Genomic DNA, 21,926 nt, shown 5'->3' with positions numbered 1-21,926 from the left:
GAAAGAATTGCACCGATATTTCGTTCCTCGCTCTATCGTTGCATGGGTGATTGCAAGGATTTAGTTCATAAAATGAAAAACACAATGTATTTTTCCGCTGTTGATGTTACAAACCTTTATACAAATATCCCGGTTTTTTAAGCATTGGTAGTGACGGTAAAAGTGCTTAAAAGTTGCTGTGGCCGAACCATCCTTTCCTCACTGAGTTTATATCATTACTGAGATTGTTTCATTACTATTTCCAGTTCAGCAATGAATACTACAGACAAGTGGAAGGATTAGCAATCGGGTTGCTCCTTTATCACCACTACTTGGTGACATTTACATGAACGAATTCGAAAGAATAATATTCAGCAGTCACTCATTTTTTACAAAGAACACTCACTGTTGGTTTCGTAAGGTAGACGATATCTTTGCGATATAGACATGCATTCAAAGACAATTAGACAATTTTGTGAGCAGCTTCAATTCTAAGAACAGTGTAAAAATACATTGTTTTCTTCATTTAATGAACATGTTCTTCCACAAAGTTGAGACAGACACCATCGAGTACTAGAATTTACTGTACTAGTGCTTTCGCTGAATGAGCAACAGTGAAATACATGATATCGTAGTGTGTTAAAAAGCCTTCGTGACGCCAAAATATACCAAACATAGAAATGTGATGTTTTGCCTGCCTTCCTTTGGTCTCGGTGTACTTTTTATATCCGATTAGGCATATTTGATATCGATAAGTGGGAGGGGAGGTTCAGAAAACATTCAGCTTATGTCATGATGGTGATCGGTTGGATATATAGCGTTGCGCCGATAATACTGAATCAGGAAATAAGTTATCGTATGTAATGTGCTTACTGTGTGTCGATGCAATTGTATCGGTAATTATTATTCAGTGCCCATCCCTCCCTCCACCGCGGCGCGACCCTCATTGTTGGCCGGATAATCTCTCTTCTGTAGAGTTTAAACTTCCCCCCCCCTCACCAGTTCGAGTAGCACATAACAACACGTCAAGGGTGAAAAAGGGTCATTTAGGACGGGGTGACAGTCTTATGCTCCCGAATCACTTCGACCGAAAACCCTTTATTTCCCTTTCGACGTCAAACACTCTGGAGTCTTGAATGAAGATGCCGTTGGAAAACACTTGGCGGTAGAATTCACATGTAGGTTTCTTGCCGTTCTTCTGCAGGTGTAGTTCCGACAAAAGTGGTGTTCTGCGACATCTGTTGGGAGTTTGCATGCACGTTTTGATATCCCAATCACCAATTGGTCACTTCAAGAGCATTATCGAGCCCGGTTCACATTGGACCGAAGAACTTGAGGAACGCTGCTTTAAAGTTTGCGTTGAGCACGCGCTAAGGAATTGGTCCGTATACATTGCTCATTAAAGAACTAAACGCAACGCAAAAGATAAACCTTTTTTTATGTTTTTTAAATGGAGGTGGTCAAGTTGTCCAATCACTGGTGATCGTTGGCTCTTACTCTTGCGCTACGAGCATCCAAAAAGTACAGCACAATCGAAAAACATTGTAAGCAGTTTATGAAGAACAGTAATAATGAAGGGAGGCTCTAAATTATTCGTAAACCATTTCGAGAATCAAAAGCGTACAAATATTTCGTATTTATTCGGTGGATTCAAAAGAAAATACCAGACAGAGCTTTACCTACTATTTGTCGACTAAAAGATGAGGAATTCTCAAAGACTGTGTGAATATGGAAGGTGCATATGTACTCAAGTTACTGTTAACAGTGCGATAATTTGAGCGCGCGTGTCAAGTCTGAGCTAAGTTCTCGCTTCAATCGAGAACCCACTTTAAGTGTGAAAAGAAAGGTTTCAATTCTGACGTTATTATTAAACGACAGTATCATTGTGCAGATATTCGCCGAAGTCTTCTCAAATTACCTCTAATTAAAGATGTTGAATGCCAGAAAACCGAGTCTTCGCTCTCGTCTGAAGGAGAGGTCATTTTTTTAGAGTCTGTACATTTATTCAGATGTCGATAGGAAATGTTTTATCCCCACAAGGAATTTCGCTTCGTATTCATGTAACTCAAACTATATAAATATATATATATCTTGAAGAAGGCCTCTGAGAGGGCCGAAAGCTCGAACAATTTACCGTGTAAGTGTTCTTTTAAATGTGTCTATTCTTTTCTATTTGTGTTATATTGTGTCAGCCCATTATATATATATATATATATATATATATATATATATATATATATATATATATATATATACATTATATATATAAATATACATAAATTATTTTTCCGTCCCCCTTAATTATATAGGTAATTAAGTAATGTTTAACTGGCGCATTCAACAGGGTTTAAGGACGATAAACTACTCTGAAGTTGTAATATTGCTTCAAAAATGGTTGTTTATGGTAGTTACATTCAAATATCTCTGAAATATTTCGATTTATTGCGTGAATTCATTTGCTTTACTGTGTATAAACCTTCATCAAGCCCCCTATTAACGGAGATAATATTTCATATGAATGGAGCGTGTTTAAATGGGTAGGTCATCGATTACGTTCGCTTATCACGGGTATGGAAATGAGCTAAGAAAATAGTAAACTTCACGTCCGGCCTCTGAAGGTGTTTTCAAGGTTTGCTTAGCCGGTGTCATTTCCTTCCCTCGAGCGAGACATGCATGTTGTGTCCTTCCTACGCACGGATTGAGAAGAGAGGGAGAGCCCCGGACATTTCTCCTCGGGGCGGTAGACTGCGGAGCGTAATTGCCCGGCCATTTCTGAAGCGCCGTCGTCTCCCTCTTTATGCGATGTTTATTTGTTCGGGGCAGAGCGAGAGTGGTGGGGGCGGACTCGATGCTCGTCTGGCCGCAGGGTTTCAACCGCGCGCGCGCGTTGGTGGAGAAAATGATAAGTGCAACAGTTTCCGGCGACTTCCGCGGCGGGAGGCGGGGGGGGGGGGGTTGAACGTGGGGCGGCGTTTGCCGGAACGTGATTGCGGCGTGGACGTAAATCAACACCGAGGGAGAGAGGCGAGGGAGAGGGGGCGGGCGATGGATGGGCTGCAGTGTCGCGATCCCGCCCTCTTCCAAGTCGGCGGTTGGCATCTCTTTCTAACGGTATCCGTGCCTAGCTGTGCAATATCGCGGTGAAAGAATTGCGATATTCATGTGTCGCGTACCCCATTTATCCATTTGTGAAAATATGAGATTTGCGATATGACAAAATATCCTGAGATATTTTTGCTGAAGATACCAACCCCAGAAACATTTCATAATTGTCAGCAATTGTCCGGGATTGGTGCCGGTATAAAGAGGAAAAGAAAGAAAAGAGGAGGAGCGAAAACTCCCCCAGACTTCTACGAAGCATGATACTCGGCCACAATATCGTAAACAGTTGTTCTGGGGAACCAGAAGAAGAATCGAACTATTTCCAGATATAACGCCCTGGGCGAACACTTTTCGATATTGGCGGCTCTTCGATTGTACTCCTCCCTTGTACGTATATCTTGGTAATTTTGAGGTTATGACTGTTTACTAGATGCCTATAGCTTTCAAGAACGCCAGTTGCGACCTCCAGTGGAACTAGGAAATGGCGGGAAATTCAAATAGTAATTTGTCCGGATTTAATCGCCGCACCCTGTACATATAGGAGCTGAAAAATACCTTTGTTTCTAGTTTCAAGTACTGGTACCTAGTTACCGATATTTGGGATTATTGCTCTAGGTGCATGGTGCCGAAATACCTGATTTTTTTAACAAGTTTTCAATCCCTCTAAACCTATTATACAATGTCAACAAATGACATAGGTTTTTTTGCCGGCAACGTAGTGTTGAGGAACAGTACCTTTAATTCTAATCTTGGATAATCTTTGGAACGGGAATAATATTTTAATTTTATGGTCCTGATGTGCCGTAAACCAGCAAATATGAAGCAGGAGATGTTTTGACGGTATCTTTTCAACGGAGTCATCCCCTTATATCCATTAAAAAGCCTGCCCTCCGCTCGCTCACCATCTCCCTCTCTCTGTCTCTCCCTCTGCAGACGGGTCACATCCGGACGACGGACGGCTCCTTCTTCATCGAGCCGATAGAAGCGTGGAAGCCGCAGATCCCGGCGCCCCTGCACGCCATCTACCGGGTGAACAAACCGGCGGCGGCCGACCCCTCGGCTCACCACGGCGCCTCCTCTTGCGGAGTGGACGGCGGTAAGTGTTGGACCACACCAGGGGGGGGGGGTCTCACCCCCTCCTTCCCCCCTCCTAGTCGCACCTCCAGGGGGACCGGCCCTTGTGCTCCAGATGCGACCAACCCAAGGAAACGACGGCCCTCGTCTTCGAAAATCATCTCCGTTTAATGCGCTCAATCAATGATTAACAACCTTGTCCCATCAACGGGCCGTACAACACGCATTTCCGAGCTTACCATATCACGCCTGGATGTTAATTTTGACCGTAGGAGTTTTTTTTATATAGAAGTCTGTCCAAAATATTAATCTCTTCGTTCCTATGCGTTCGATTCCGCTGTCTAAAAATTAAAATAATGTACATTATTTAAATTTACCCCTAGTCTACATTATAAGACCTTCGTCAGTTATCCATTGTGTCGGATAATCTGTCTAATTACTTTTACAGGTTCATGCAAGTGAATTCATCAATAATTCGGTTTGTAAATATATATTTGTCTGGTTCTGTGGAACAAGAAATTATTTACCATTTTAAAATGGAAACGAATTATTTGCGCAAATCTGTACGCACTGCGTAATGCGAAGTCAATCCTTTCGTGTTTTGAAAGCGAAATCTAGAAAAAAAGTAACTCCCGTTTCGGAAGCTGTTGACCGGCAGTGGGATGTTGAAGACTGTGATAGAGGGTAGAATGTTGGGCAAAAGAGGAAAGGGAAGGAAGAGGATAGGGATGTTGGACGGGATGAAGGGAGGAAGAAAGTACTCAGAGATGAAGAGGGATCTGATATAGAGTAGGATGATGGATTTTGTGTTTTGTTAGAAGAAATAAAAATGTTTGTTTGGTAGTTGTGTCCATCAAAAAACCTACCTTAACCGGTAGATTACCTTAAAAAAAAACATTTGCGATCATTGTCGCTTTTCTCGTTTCAGAGCGGTTTGAAGCCCATCCTGGGCGATTCTGGATGCTTCCTCTTAATACGGAATTATTGAATCACTTAAATTGAAATTAAATTAAAAATAGTTCGCCTTTCCACATAAACCACTTTTATTACTACCTAGGTTTCGAAGTATTTTAAATTTAATTTCAATATGAAGAATTTCCACCAAGTGACCCCAGAAACTGTTTCATTTTTCATGAATCACTTAAATTTCAAGTATGAAGCAGCATGGAAGTATGTAAAAATTTGTTTTGTTCTCGAAATTATGCAAGTTTCAATTATTAGTATCATTGTACATTCACCGCTTTCACCCATTGATGAAAATATTCTCGAAATAATGGCGGCATTGTTCTTAAGAGCAATCTTCTTTGAAATTGTGTTGTCTCTGGCGTAACTTTATGGAATTTGCATAACATATTGAAATGAAATTATGGATTTTTTTTATTTCCCGTCATTCCTATTTACGAAGTACCTCATCGAAAGTGACCACAAAAGTGGCTTTGTGACTAAAATTCTTCATTTTGAAAGTAAAATTCATAGACTCGATGCTTTGAAGCAGTTGGAAATTTTGAAATGTGTCCGTTGCAAAGATGAGCTTACCAACGAAATTTAGTATCCCTCCCACTCACTCCCCACTCCTAGACCTACCATTCTTCCAAGTCAACGATTGACACCGGAAGATGTAATTCTCTTTTCTTCCCAGCTACAATTTAACCTCTTTACCCCTCCAATCTCCCCCCCCTCTCTGACCAACCTCCCCTCCCTCGATCAGAAGGGATTCTCGTATATGTGGGTATACAAAGTTTGCTATGAGAATCACCTGATAATGACTTTCAACGTCGAAACCTGGGTCGTGTTTTTTTTTAAATTAACTGTGTGAAATTTCTAAGTCAATAATTTCATTTCATTTCAAAATGGTCTTTGACGTTAGCGAAATATGGTCTCTGATGCACCTGGGTGCAAGTTCCTCTCTCCACTAATCTAAATCTCAGACCTTAAATATCAATCGTCATGGTCTATTGGCTTGAGTTAAGTCGAGAAACCTCGGATGAAGAAGAGGTTAGGGCAAAATTAAATTCCTAACAATATGATGATATGTCAACCCTGTGTAATTGGTTTCATTCACTCCCTCTTCGCTCATTCCTCCTTCAGGCTAACTTTATCTTACTGTCGCTAAAATTTGCAAGCGTAGCTCACTCATGCTCATTCCTACATTTCCTTCCAATGCGGCTCTAAATGAATCTCGGACTATGTTCGAGAAGTCATGTTTCTTTTTCACTGTTTGCAACGAATTCATTCGCATCGTTTCCTTAGAACGTGTGTGGTGGCTTTTAATTCTTCCATTTTATCTTTTTCCATGAAGTTAAAAGAAAGTCGAAAAGTTTGCCGCGAACTTAAGAACTTTCCCTGCGCGCACGTTACAACTCCCGACTAAAAGTTCATGATTCATTTGCTGGCGATGAAATGGAGACTTCGTTCATAATATGTTGGTGTGGCATAACGTCGCGCTTATGTCAGCGGATGCGGACATCCGGTGGAGATCGCTGATGTAGCCCGAGGCTTTGATGTTGGTCATCATGCGGTCACCTCCCCTCCATCCGACTCGCCCAAGTCTCCACAGGTCACCCGTTATTAATTAATAGCCGTCGATGGGGGTTTTAGTTGAACTCAGCGGCCAAGGACTGATATTCATCTAAACCCAATCGAAAAATACGCTAAACACCGTAACAATCTATGCATGCATGATAATAATTCATTCCTTAACTCAGCACACTTCCCGCCTCGCCCTCCCCCCCCCACACCTCGGGTGTCCGCACCTCCCGACAGTCTTCAGCACTGCATTCCCAGCCTGTGTGCCATGCATCCACTTATCCAACCTTTTTCGTATTTCTCGCGACAGCCTTCTCCCCCCCCTCCTTCCCACCCACCATTTCCCCGGCCCAAATCTCAGTACTTCTTCGTTTATTTTTATTTCTTTCCTTTTTATTTTTTCCATCATTCTCCTCACCAAATACTCAAAAGTCAAAATCTGAAATATTATCTAGTATTTTGCCTGAGCGACCAAATTTCCTAAACGTATAAAACTACGGTGTAGTAAGAGGTTTTCACCGCTCTTGTCTCTAACGACTCTTCTTAAGACCCTTGTCATAAACCCTCTCATACAGATTGAAGCCTTTGCATAAATTGGAAGGAGATCCGATGATGTTGAAAATGTGTTATTATCCCCATCATACTATAATAGGAGAGGTCATGCCAATAGTGTTAGAGAGATCAAGTATATAAATAAATAATAAATAAAATACAAAACTTCTTTGCCTAATTAATCAGTCTACCATTATCAGTACTACTTTTCCCATCTTTGTCTAAAACATTTCCTGGATAGATGAATTGTATTTGCCTTGGTTTATCTCCTCCAGTTTCAACGTTTTGGCTTAGCTGTACGATATTCCTTAAGAATCTCATTACTGTCGTTTTCTTACCATCGAGCTCATTCTATACCTATGCCAGTCGTTTCTTAGTTGAACTCGGAAATTATTGCGACTCAATCGGTGGACACGCTCCCTAAAGCATTACTCCCCTCCATAACTTCCCATGCCTTTCGCCCGATTGTTCCTCCCCTTACATCTCCCCTTCCTGGACCGACCCCTCCCACTACCCCGCGACATCGCCTAACCCCATCTCTTTCTCCCTCGAGCGACGATGCCTGCCCCCCCCCAACCCCTTGGGCATCGGCACGGACGGCATACCAACGGCTGCACCGTTGGTGCATGTCCCTGTTCTCGCGGCCTTGTACAAGGGTAATCCGTGGGTTTATCATCCTGTCGAACCCGGACGGCACTCTTCGCGCGGTGCTCCCTCTCCCCCCTCCTCAGACAACGAAGAGTGCGCCGCGGGCGTTGGAGTCTCCACGGAGACAGCCACGCATGCATTTGATTCGTCCGTCTGCATATTACGGAGAGGAATTTATATATATATATATATATATATATATATATATATATATATATATATATATATATATATATATATATATATACATTTTCTTTTAAAGTATTTAAAGCCCATCACGCATCGTAGTATCATCTTATTTGTTTTAATTAAATTACCCTTAGTTAATAAATAACTCTTTTTTTGCCGTTACTTTATTCTCTAAAATGTTGTTTCGTGTCAAAACGCACTTCTCGCCTTAATGTATTCCTACTGATCCACTTCCAGAAATGGAATGGCTGCTTTGAGATTTTTAATGCAATTATTATTCTTATTCTACCGGTTAGGGTACGTTTGGGATGGACACAGCCTAAAAGATTACACAAAAATGCCTCTCCTAGCAAAGAACACAACCGGAAATCCGGCACTACTACAAATAACCCCTTTTCAATTCCGCGTACCCCTTCCCTCTCTTCATTCCATTGGATTTGCCTATCCTATTCCTGCACCTTTCTCGTTTGCCCAACGTCCTCCCCTCTGTCATAGTATCCAGCATCCCATCGCCATTGACAATTTATAGTTTTGGCTTGAAAATACGCTCCGTAATCATTAACTCCCTTAACCCTCCGTCTGGGATATGCATCTTATTATCTCGTATTAATATTTGTTAAATTGTGGTTTAAATGGAGAAAATACATTTCTGAGGAACCTGAGTGTTTTTCTAGCGGTGACTCAGTTTTCGGGAAAATGCTGTCATAAATACGAAAATAACACGGCTGTATTTATTAGCTGTCCCAGCTCTGCTTTTGTTCTTATTCCTCTTGCCCCCGAGGGTGGTATCCAGCGGCCGTAATTGCGGCGGGGAGTAGGTGTAATTGCAGTCGTCGAGTGGGCATGAAGGAGTCGGCCCACGGAGGGGAAGGGGGCGCCCCTTTGACGCCCCCGCCCCCTCCGTAGGGGGCATCTCCCCTCACCGAAGTGGTTTTATTTCCCGCTTCCCGCGTTCTGTTTACCACGGAAGTGCTTGGGGGGATTGGGGTGGGCCCCTCCATGGGGCCTCTAGGGCGACTCGTTGCCACAAGAAGCTGGCTCATTTAGGAAGGTTTCTGTATTCAACCGACTCGGAATCTATTTAGTTCCTTAACGAGGAATTGGCCTGATATTAGGAGTGTGCTGCATCTCCCCATTCAACTACACTGCTCTTAATGCTTTCTGAATTATTGAAAACTATTTGGAATCAATCGCCACCCGAATTCAGTTCATCATCTACGCATAGGTTTTGGACGTTTCCGAACAAATACTGGGTTTCACGTGGCATGGCTTCCTCCTGCCTCTCTGAAGTCATTTCCTTCTTCCATTCTTCGTACTTCCCACCTGCTTTCATATCGTCCTACATTCCGCTTCTCTTTCCACATCATTTTTTTACTCTCCTTAAGAGATTTTTTCAGTTAAGCACCAAACTTAGTAATCGTGTAATGTAGCTGGATCGTCGATTCCATTTTTCTCGTGACATGGTCGCCGCGCAGAGGTTTAAAATAACTGACTTTGTGCCGTTTCCACAGCTTGGAGAGCACTGAGACCGGTTTAGTGGCAAAGCTTAGCTTTTCCACCATCTAATTCAAGTGGCTTGATCCCACTCCGAACAATAGAAGAGGCGCGGGAAACTTAATTGAATTACTTTTGGAACGCACCCTGTATTCCTCTCCGCTTTCTCAACATTGCTTCCTCAGATCACGCCCTTCCCTTCAACATTGCACTTCTCAATATTTCCTCCACCCACTTTTTCAAATCTTTTGGGATTTCACCCAACAACTTGCCTCTCCCACCATACGAAGGGCTATCGTAAAAGTTTAATGATGACTTATACACAAATGAGATAGAAACTTAATTTTTTATTAGTATTCCAAAGACATCTCTACATATTCACCAATCAGAGCTCCCGGCATTTCTTGACCTTTGAGAGACTCGGCACTTCATGATAGAACTCAGCACATGGCATCGAAAGTCATTGTTCGTCATCCTGTGTGACTTCATGTGTGTTGTCAAATCTCCGACCCCGATGAGGTTTTCAAGTTCTGGGAATAAGAAAAAGTCGCTTGGAGCGAGATCGGAAGAATAGGGTGGATGTGACAAAATTTCCTTGCCACATCGGTATTGATTTCCGTGTTTCCATCTGGAAAGAAGTCAGTAGCCGTGTAACCCGGCGTGCTGACACTTTTGACGTGTGCAGTTCTTATTGATCAATTTTATGCACACTGCTGTATAAACCAAGATCAGGCTAATTTGTGATCATTTGGATAGAAATTAAATCGGAACCCTAATGAAATGTAGCTGACATTAAATTGTTTGTTCAATGTTAATATGATGCAATGCTTGCTTATCAATTGTAGTCTTTAAAAAACTCCCACCGTCGCTGAGTCCATTTTCAGAATATGTTCAATTACATATCCTCCAGTCGGACATTTCAATTTGAGAGGGTGGAAAGAAAATGAGATCTTATCAGTGAATGTCGTCCTCATGTGGAAGTGCGCCAGATTATGATGTAAATTGTTGCCCCGAACACATTTCCATTAGCATGAAGTATTTGAGAAACATGACGTTCGCTGCCATTCTCTGTAAATGCTTTCGGAGTAATCTCGGAATGGCAATCTGATTGCCGGCGATGACTTGGTCCACACCCCCCGCCCCCTCTTTGTCACTCGCCGTCTCTCCCTCCGGAAGCCGCCCCCGAAGGCTTCTTCTTCTGCGACCTCCCGTCGCCAACTGGGTGCCGGCCACCTCGTCAGGTCTCCGGCGCCGCGAGATGATGATAACGCGAGATAGCGGCGGCTGCCCGTCAGAGATGCAGGCCGAGCGCGGAGAGATGCCAACTGTCTCCCATATCATGAAGACATCTCGACGGGTGGGTGGGCAAAGAATAATATTATCTTCACGGATTCTCCCCAGATAGTGATTCACCCTTGGAGACGCAAACAACAAACACCCTTGGCAATAATGGCCGATGGAAACTCATTGAAATACATGACCCTTATGCCTTTTCAAATTAAGCAGATGCCTCGTTGACATTATTATTTTTGTGTTCTACCGTTTAGGGTCGGTTTTGGGCGGACACTAACAAACAACCGCTGTATTTCTAAGCTCCACCCAAAACAAAATAACCTGCCGCCCTACACTTAAATAAATCCTTCCTCAAGCACGTTTTCTGCTCTCGTGATATGGTGTCAGTTTATAGAGGGGCGGAAATTGTTTGTTTCGTAGGTGTCGATGATTATGTTATATTCCTGAATAATACCGATTCGATTCGGTTAAACCTCTTTTCATCATTGTTATGGGCTTTCAATTCTAGGATTGGTTTGCAGCTGCCCTCCAAAATATCCTCTTCTTAACTGCCTATCTCTTCATTTCCTCCTAGTTACTCCTTGCTGACGTCCTCTGTCAATTGAGCGTCGCTTAGCCCTCTCGTAAGGGTGGTTGGCGGCAGACCCTCGCCTCTTCGCAGGATTTTGTAGAATATTTAGACAATCTTTCCCAACGGTGGTCTCCCAACCCTTTCGAGTACCGCTGCTAATTGTCTACGGCAGCTTATTCGTCGAGCGCACTTGTCAATTCCGCTACCCTTTGGATTATCTGTAGGTCGACTAACCATCGGCGGCCTGGTAGGCGCACTCGATGCCTTAAAGCTCAACCACGGGGTCTATCTCACGAAGTTGGATCAATTTCCGAATAGGATCGCGTGCAGCCTAGAGGAGCTAGATTTGTAAAACGTTGTCATGATAAAGTTAGTAGCATATCCAAAATATTAGATCAGCTAGGCTGGGAATCACTCACAGAGCGAAGGTTAAATTACAGATTGAAGCTCATGCATAAATTAGAAGAAGGCCTCTTTAGCAGTGATATTGAAAATATATTATTACCCCATCGTACTTAGGTAGGAGAGATCAAGCTAGTAAAATTAGAGAGATCAAGTGTAGAAGAGATAGATTTAAGATGTCATTTTTCCACGAACGATGGGGGATCATAAAAACATTGTTCGACAGCGATAGGGTCATTATATATATATATACACGAGGGTCATCCGGAAAGTAGTACCCGTTCGTGCCGCATGAAGTGCTGACGACGCGAGTAGCCGCTGGACGAGGTCAGATAGCTTCAGTGGCTTGTCTGCCTTCTCTGAGCCAAGTTGCGTGACGCTAGCATTGCCTGTGTTGTTTCTGTGATTGTTTACAATGTTTAAAAAAATTGAGAACGCCGCCAGTTGTGAAGTGAGGGCAGTGATTAAATTCCTCAATGCAAGAAACGTTCGCCCATGTGATATTCATCGCCAATTAAAGGAGGTGTATGGAGACAATGTAATGGACGAGTCGTCTGTTCGGCGGTGGTGTCGCAACTTCAACATGGGGAGGGGGAACACACACGACGATGAGCGTTCGGAGAGACCGTCTGTCATTACAGACCAACTGGTGAGCTCAGTTGACGAATTCGTGAGGAACGATCGGCGCGTCACAATTGATGACATCTGTGAGCATTTTCCCAATGTTTCTCGAACAATTGTTCATGAAATTGTTAAACACCATCTGCATTATGCAAAAATTTGTGCAAGATGGGTCCCTCGCAAGCTTACAGATGAGCACAAAACCAAGCGTATGGCTGCAGCACTGACGTTTTTGGGACGTTATTCTGATGAAGGAGACTCTTTCTTGACTCGCATAATTACTGGTGACGAAACATGGGTTTGTTATGCATCACCTGAGAGTAAACGACAGTCAATGGAGTGGCATCATGCTCATTCACCAAACAAACCAAAAAAATTCAAGACAGTTCTGTCCACCAGGAAACTCATGGCAACCATTTTCTGGGATCGACGAGGTGTATTGCTTATTGATTTTATGGCCCGTGGAGACACTATTAATGCCAATGCGTATTGTGAAACATTAAAGAAATTACGGCGGGCAATACAAAATCGGCGGCGAGGTCTATTGTCTACTGGTGTCATTCTCGTTCATGACAATGCCAGGCCTCATGCAGCTGGGATAACACAAAAACTTTTGCAGCAATTCAAATGGGAAACTTTCGACCATCCACCGTATAGCCCGGACTTGGCCCCTTCAGATTTTCATCTCTTTACAAAGCTTAAAGACTTTTTGGCAGGAAAAAGATTTGACAGCGATGAAGAACTTAAAGAAGGAGTGACCCTGTATCTCAATGAGCTGGCGGCGAAGGACTATGCAGCAGGAATACAGAAACTTGTCACACGTTATGACAAATGCCTTAATTTGCTTGGAGATTATGTTGAGAAGTAGTTTAAAGTATCCTCTTTCAAATAAAATTTTTTATGTTTGTTAATATTTACTTTTGTGTCTTTATTTCACGAACGGGTACTACTTTCCGGATGACCCTCGTACATATATATATATATATAAATAATATATGCATCTAATACAGGGTGCGTCCCAAAAGCCATAAAATATATTTTTTCAACAATATGTATTGACAATTGTAAACAAGGAGTTAATAATCTACAAATTACTCTCCATGAGCACCTACTCATTTTTTTCTACTGGCTCTCCCATGCCAGGGATGCCCCCTCTAAGGCCTCGCCGGGGACCTCATTGAAAGCTGTTGTCACGGTCGCTTGGATGGACTCAATGCTATCTAAACGGCGGTCTTTGACTGCGGTCTTGACCCTCGCGTACCAAAAGAAGTCACATCAACGTTGTCTGACTTGCCAATTTCTCCACACGTTCCTTCATTTCACTCGCGATCGGCACTCAATTGGTCTTTCCCTCCCCCGTAAATAGTTTTCGGACCAACTTTGCGCACACCTTCCGCGTGTTCAATCAGCCCGTAACGATGCGATACACAACGGTTTTCGGAATGTTCTGAGTGCTACGTGAAAACCAGGCACTCATTCGACAGTCCGAATTTAATAAATCGCGCCCGCGAGTCATACGAGGGTAGGCTGAAAACTAACGCACACATTCTTGTAGACCACGAACAAAATGACCTTCAGAAGCACCCTTGGTGGCATGTGGAAGTAACATTCCCCCTCAACACGCATGTGCAGGTTTGAGGTCGTTAAATTCATCCAGTGTATTTCGAGAAGCGGAAGTATGGAGACGTGTTCTAGTGCTATGTTAACACGAGTTAAACAGCGTTCTGTTATCGAATTTAAAGACGGCATCTTTAAGTAATTAATGTAGCATTGTGACTCAAAGTCTTCCACATTTTAATTTAAAAATTTATTTTGGAGATACTCGATATAAATCAAGCTAAGTAATTGTAGGTTGGACGGTTTTGGTGCGCTGTTTTGTATGCTGAGTAATGTGGGCCATGTGTAAATGGTACAGGTACGGTTGGGAATTACGCTAATTTTTAAGTGCCATTGTTTTTCAAATGTATTTTGTTTCAAGTATGTGTTTCTTTTACACAAAGCAAATGATGAACCCCAGGACCAATAATATCAAGAAAAAGCCGATCGAAAATCAAATTCATGATCCTGGTTTTCTTTGGTGTCAAAGTTGTTGGGCATCATGAAGTTCTTCCTGAATGACAAACAGTAAATGCTGAGTTCTAATTTATAGTTCTCAAGCGTTTGAGAGATCGCGTGCGACCACATTTGACTCAAGGCGATGGATCCGGATCCTTCACCATGACAAGTCACCTGCACATTAGGAATTTATCGTTCGCCAGCTTCTGGCAAAAACTTCAATCACCATCCTTGATCATCCTCCTTATTCGCCAGATCTCACCCCCTGCGACTATTTCCAATTCCCACAAAACGCAAAAATGTGATGAGGGGACATCACTGGGAAGATGTGGAAGGCACAATTAAGCAAGAAACGACGAGAAAACTAAAAAGCCTGACTGCCGAGGACTTAAAAGGGTGCTTTAAACATTGTAAAAGAATATGGAATAAGTGCATAGCAATGAATGGAGAGTACTTTGAAGGGGACAAAATCGATGCAGAGTAAATTTTTCGAAATAAAGTTATTTTGGTCTCAGTTCGCGTAGCGGGCGGACCCCGTAGGCTAGGTTATTGATTTCGTTCACTTCTCGCGAAAACAGGGCGGTGGTGATTCATGTAAAAATGCAATATCTCACGAGAAAACCCGCGCTTATCGTCTGCTCGGCTATTTTTAAAGTGAAGGAAAATTACGGGTTTATTTGATAAGAGTTCGCTTGATAAATTTCACAGCCCTCGTCTCATTTTTATTTGCAACCCGCATATTACTGTTTACTTTAAAAGAAAATAACTTGCATCAGTGGATTCTTTGAACCTATTTGTTTAAATATTTTTTATCGCCCGTGAACGTATCGCCAAAATTGTATTCGTCGGATATAAATTAACTCTACCTTGAGCTTTGCCTTGAAAAAACTGTGTTCCGGGACTTGTTGGGGTAATGTTTGGTAGTAAATCGAAGTTATTCACAAGAAATTGGCAGTCAATTAGGTTTTGAATGTTCGCTTCCCAGTGATAATTGCTTGTTTTGATATATCCAGAATCTTATTCTTTTTGTCCTCGTGTCAAATCTTTGCCCGCAATTTATTTTACATTTATTGACGAATGATAGGCTCAACGCCGTGGAAAATATGTTTAAATGATGTAAATTATTGTATGTTGAAAAAAGTGTTCCGAATAGTTTCAACAGATTGAGGCGAGGTGTAGTGGAAGTTCGCCATTATAAGGAAAACAAATTTGCACTTTCCACAGATTTATTTGTATCGCAAAACGTATTTCAGTTCATCAAACCATCTTCAGGTACAAGACAAGATTCTACATCTACATCGACTTAATACCCCGCAAGCCGCCGCAAGGGCGTGTGGCGGGGAGTTTTAAGGCACCATCCGCAATTAAGAAAAAACCAATTCAAATTGTCAAAAAAAGTTTAAATTAAAAAAATTCAAATTGTGATGCATCACATTTATACCTGTTTGAGGAAGGGGGTGGGGAAGAAAAAATTGAAGAGTGTGGTAGGTGGGGGCAAAGAGGGGAAATATGGAAAACCCAAAGAAACAGGGACATAGAGAGGTAAAAATAGGGGAGGGGGGAGAGAAGTACTTGTGGTCATTATTTGAAAGGACGGTGGCATGTAGCTGGTGTCCTGGCGGTGGGAAGGAAGGAGGAAGGGTTAAGCGGGAAGGAGACATGGAAGGGATAGAGGCAGGTTGAGGGATGGGGTATGTGTAATACTAAGAAGGGCATTGTCAGGGTAGGGTTGTTCGACACATACTGAGAGTGGAGGGTAGGAGTGTGGTTGAATGGGAAAATTTTTTTGTCTTATAATTGAAGAAGTGCATGGATATCTTGAAATAACTGTTTTTTGTAACTGGAATGATTTTTCGTAGTACGCCAATTCGAGATTGCAAAGTTTTTTTCTGGATCTTAGCTCATGCACTTCTGATGGTAAACGCTGCATAAGTATGGTGTGTACCAAATCCATGTTAACGGCAGAGAAGGTAGTCCCCCACCATAGATTGCAGCCGTGCGCCTCTGTCTAAATATCCGTTAATATTAATGAAAAGCGTGTGCGAAGCTTACGACGTTCGCATTTTGGTCGCGGATATTTTATTTCCTCTTTCCAGGAAATCCCGTGGTATTTATTCGCCTCCTGATTGGTGGGAGACATTCCTCTACAGGCGAGTCGCAAGGTTGGTTGCGAGAGGTAGCTCCCGTCCAACGATGGCTACACGTCGCCAAAGAAGAGGACCCTGCAGATCGCCTATCGCAGGGTCGCTTGATTATTCGGACGATCCGGCCCACCCGTGGGTTTCATTAGGGCCAAATCGGCGGTGTGTTCATTTATATCTCTGGGGGTGGCTATTCGTGGGCAGCGGGCCATCCCCCTGGCGGCAGTAGCTAATGGAGGACAATCCTCGACAAAGTTAATTTTGAGAACATCGTCTTGGATTAAAACCCTGAGAAGTGTACGTTGTACACTTTCAATGCGTCGCCCATTGTGCGCTGCATTTAGTGGAGGAGCGTCACCAGAGATTTCGCTGGTGCACATATTTCTAGGCCTACTACTGTTGATGCACTTTTCTCGGGAAATCGCTATCCACGGAAGGGAAAATTGATGAGAGTTGGAGGGAGATCAGCACGCGATAAGCTACCGTATCAACATCCCAAATGTCCGCCAAAAGTAACACTTAGTAAACCTGATTGTTAGAAACAGCAACAAAGTTAACTTCCTCGCGGGCACAGGTTAACCGTTGGAGAATTTTAAAGCGCAAAAAAAAAAAAGCGCGGACACTGAATCCTTGGTGCCAGAGGGGTGTCAAGGGAAACATTCCACGGTTGTCATATACTATGTATGTTCTATTTATAAGATTCTATTTGTTTTATCCACTGTGTGTTTCCGGAATCAATTCCCCTATATTAGATGATGCGAGAATATCAAGCAAATCCTTCGCCCCCTTTCGATCTGCCTGCAATTTCCGCAAATATAGAGAGACCAGAAGATATTTAATTACGGGGCAAGATTTTTGCGTCAGTCGGGTATTACTCATTGCTCTCGTTGTGTTTACCTCGAAAATCCTCTTAACCCGTGTCGTAGTTGTTATTACTATTACGATGAGTAGTCCTCCAGTGAAGGCATGTTTTCGACCGATCCAAAATATGGCCAATGTTAAACTTCATGTATCTCTGCTTCGAAGGATACGTAATAAATACTCTAAATTTCGAACCAAAAGCAACCATTTTTCAATCCCACTTACTACCTTGATCAAAAATTTCCCGGAATTTATTCAGAAAATTAAAAATACAAGTTTATTCATCTAAATCTATATTGTCCCCTTCAAAGTAATCCCCATCGACTGCAACACACTTATGCCAGCGCTTGATCCAATCCTCGAAACATTTTTTATATTCGGTTTTCGGTATGTCCATCAGTGCTTCCTGCGATTTTTCCATTACTTCCTCTCGGCTGCTAAAACGCGTTCCCCGTAATGGTTTTTTAACTCGATTGAACAGAAAGAAGTCACAGGGAGCCAAATCAGGTGAATTCGGTGGCTGTTGGATGGTATTTGTTGCATTTTTCGTCAAAAAATTACGAATAATGATAGCACTGTGCGACGGTGCGTTATCATGGTGCAAAATCCACGAGTTTTCTGCCCACATTTCTGGTCTCTTTCGGCGAATTGCTTCACGCAAACGTCTCATAACGCCCAAATAATACTCTTTGTTTACTGTCTGGCCTTCTGGCAAAAATTCATGATGCACTACACCGTTGTAATCCATGAAAACCGTCAGCATTGCCTTCTTTTTTGACTGAAAACGACGTGGTTTTTTTGGTCTCGGCTCATTTGGTGAACGCCATTCACTTGCCTGATGTCTGGATTGCGTGTCGTACTCATAAACCCACGTCTCGTGTCCAGTAATGATCCTTTTGATGAATGTGGGATCGGATTCAGCCTCGCAAATCATGTCTTTTGCGACGTCAACACGGTCTCTTTTTTGCATGAAATTGAGGTCTTTTGGCACCAACTTTGCTGCTACACGACGGAAACCCAAATCATTAACCACAATGTCTTGGGCGGATCCATAGGCAATGTTCAAGTCCTCCGCTATTTCTCTGATGGTTAATTTGCGGTTATTGACCAACATTTCTTTTACTTTATCAATTTTTTCACCGACTTTCGATGTCGATGGTCTGCCACTGCGTTCATCATCTTCGATTGACTCACGACCACTTCTGAACCGCTCGTGCCACTGGTAAACGACCGTTTTTTTTAGAGAATCGTTGCCGAAACACTTTTCCAACATTTCCAACGTCCGTGCGCCACTAAATCCGTTTTTTACGCAAAATTTAATACAAGTTCGTTGTTGCAAATTTAAATCCATTTCTGCAATTGTAAAAAATCGCCAACACACACAGAGATAGATGTACTCTTGGCTACGTAACTTTTGCAAATGTCAAGTTATGACACTAAGATTTAAAGGGAATATCAACAACAGATGTACCAATTTAACAAAAAAAAACAGAACTCAAATCGGAACGATGGGAGCGCCACACGGTGGTTATTCCGGGAACTTTTTGATCAAGGTAGTATCTCTGTTAAATTCTTCCAAATTGCCCATTCCATATCCCATTCTCTACCTCGTTTATTCAACGTTACGTATGTTCAGGGTTCCTCAGGGGACCACAAACAAAATGGCCTTCAGAAGCACTATAGGTGACATGTGGAAGTAACATCCCCCTCAACACGAATGCGCAGGTTTGAGGTCGTTACATTCATCCAGTCTATTTTTAGAAGAGTTGATATAGCACTAGAACACGTCTCTATACTTCCGCTTGTCAAAATACAATGGATGAATGTAACGACGCCAAACCTGAGCTTGCGTGTTGCGAGGGGGAATGTTACTTCCACATGCCACCAGGAGTGCTTCTAATGGTCATTTTGTCTGTGGTCTACAAGCATGCGTGCATTATTTTTCAGTCTACGGTCGGAAATAGAAAATTAGAGTTGTCGGGTTCGAGAGTGGCAATGGGAGCGATGAAGTTGTCAGTGTTTTTTACTTCACATCCATTTACGCCCTTACATCGTTGCCCACCGTCCATTCATTCCTTTGCCTGGTGGGAAGTGAAATAAAAGGGGTGAAAGGGAGGGTTCACGGAGCGCAGCCCCGCTCTGGATTTAATGGATGAGAAAAAGAAGGAAGGGGTGGACGTGGGAAGGGGGGGGGAGGGTTTTCGGGTGCGTGGGGGTGGGTGGCGGAGGGGAGGGGGTGGAGGGAGGAAGGCATCTTTTCGGCCTTGGAATCGTCATGAATCGCCACGACGGAGCGGCAATAAATTCCTTTTAATCGCGTTTTGACCCCGGAGAGAGGAGAGTGTCGCGGCCTTCAACCGTTTTGTGCCTTCCTCCACGCCAACCAAGGCCACTCACTCGACTGCCACTCGCCCTGCCGGCGACTCCCCGTGTGATATCATTCTCCCCCCACCCACACCCCCTCACACGCACCCACACACGCACACAACACGCACAAATGCAGCCCATCTTCTCCGTTCCTCCAAAACCGTGCCTTTCCATCCGTCTCCTCCCCCGAGTTGTTTATGGGCAGTTACCCTGTTTCCCAACGCTCCCCGCGGGTTCGCTGTTAGCTCAAAGACTTAACCTAATAATGCGTGATTAAATTCACGGGGCTTTCAAAGGTGACTACCCGGGAAAACCGAGAGAACCCGGAACATTCAGGGATTCTTATTTGGGTGTGGAATATCAGTAAAAGTCGGGGATTCGACGGGAAATTCGATTCTAAAAAAATTGCTTGAAGTTCTTTCGCCTTTCCCCCTTCAACTGGATGCGGTTTCCATGCCCGCATCTGACAAAGGAACAAAACAGCAGCGCGTGCGTTGTTTCACAAGGAAGGATGTTGGAAATTTTATCGCGAAGGCAATTTGTTTCTTCTTTCCTTTAGTACCTTATTTGTTAAATTGTTTGGTTTCCACATTGTCTTTTAATTTGGTCGTATCAACCGCGCAAATTTTAATGTACCTAGATTGTTCTACTTTTGTTCCTTTGATAACCTCCCTGTGAAGATATGAGAGATGAGATTGCATTAATAAGCCACGTCAGTCAATCACGTCCGCGAATCTGGCTGAAGATACCGCTTCAGGGAGTATCTCGGCGTGACGCGGTGTCGCGGAGAATCGGAAGAACACACTGAGAGACACTTGGAGAGCATGAACTGGGCGTTCGATCATCGTGCTTGCCACCGCGTGCCATCTGGCGGCCAGAGTGACACTTTTCTGCACATTGTGTTTTTCTTTAATTTCGCCCGAAAAAAAATTCCTTCGCCTCTATTATCGGTGGGAGCGCGTAATCGCCCATTCACAAGCGCATTGCTCGACACTGGACGGAAACTGTCCTTGCTGCCTTTCGCGACCTTGCTGTCCTTGGGGCGAGTTGAACTTGTTATGCGGGATGTAAACAGAAAGGGAGCGCGCTGCGGAGATTAGTAAATGTCTAAACGAGGAAACATTAATAGGTTTCGAAATGTCGTCGTGGGATCGTGATTTTCAAACCTGATTTCCAAAACCAGTAGGCTTGCCATCAATCTCCGCGTGCCTGTAGGGGTGGGGGAGGAATGCGATACGCAGTGCATCGGCGAGATATTTTATCGCTTGAAAGAATCGAATCGTTTCCTCACAGGTTTTTCATCATTGGCCTATTTCTCTCAAATATATATATATATATATATATATATATATATATATATATATATATATATACATTCAAACACGAAAAACCGCCAAACGGCGAATAAATACTCATATATACAGAAACAGATATAAGGAAAAGGGATAGGAACACATATAAAGGACGAACACAATAAAGGTGGGGAAGGCCCTTTTCCTTATATATATATATATATATATATATATATATATATATATATATGTATATATATATATTTGACCCCGGAGAGAGGAGAGTATATATATACATATATATATATATATATATATATATATATATATATCGGCAACCGCATCTCAAATTGTCCAGTTTGCGTTTAAGTCGTTGTCTACTCGAGTGAGTTACCGCTCTGTACTGTACATACAAATCAAACTTTCTACTATCGTTTCATTTATATCTTTCACCAATTGTCCCTATCATTAACCCCCACCTTTTTTAAAGCTGCATTATCTACCGCAATCTCCTTTTAGCTTGGGCAATATTGCGGGCGCACCGCCACTCTCCCTCTTAAATATCAATGTGGACGCAATTTTTCGCATACTCACGAACGAATTGAACAGGGAGCCGTCGATGCGTGGCAGGTCCCCACTTTGAATGAAGCGTGACCCTAAAAATTAATGAAATTGTTTTTGGATCATTTGGCCAAAACTGTGACTCTATTGACGATCAATCCAAGCATTGAAAACGAGCTCCTTCGCCTCACGACGAAA

At 42.9% G+C, this 21,926-nt stretch overlaps 1 protein-coding gene across 1 annotated transcript in view; it reads left to right on the top strand.

The window, feature by feature from the left end:
• AdamTS-A (ADAM metallopeptidase with thrombospondin type 1 motif A) overlaps positions 1-21,926 on the top strand; it is a 752,668-nt gene that overhangs the window by 556,463 nt on the left and 174,279 nt on the right. The window contains exon 4 of the mRNA XM_071594266.1: positions 4,015-4,177. Coding sequence (XP_071450367.1) covers positions 4,015-4,177 — 163 coding nt within the window. The remainder of the gene's footprint in view (positions 1-4,014; positions 4,178-21,926) is intronic.

The sequence above is a fragment of the Hetaerina americana genome, unplaced genomic scaffold, assembly GCF_022747635.1.
Source record: "Hetaerina americana unplaced genomic scaffold, ioHetAmer1.1.p SCAF_6, whole genome shotgun sequence".
NCBI lineage: Eukaryota > Metazoa > Arthropoda > Insecta > Odonata > Calopterygidae > Hetaerina > Hetaerina americana.
Note: the sequence above shows the minus strand (reverse complement) of the source record. Positions and strands in the feature narration are given on the sequence as shown.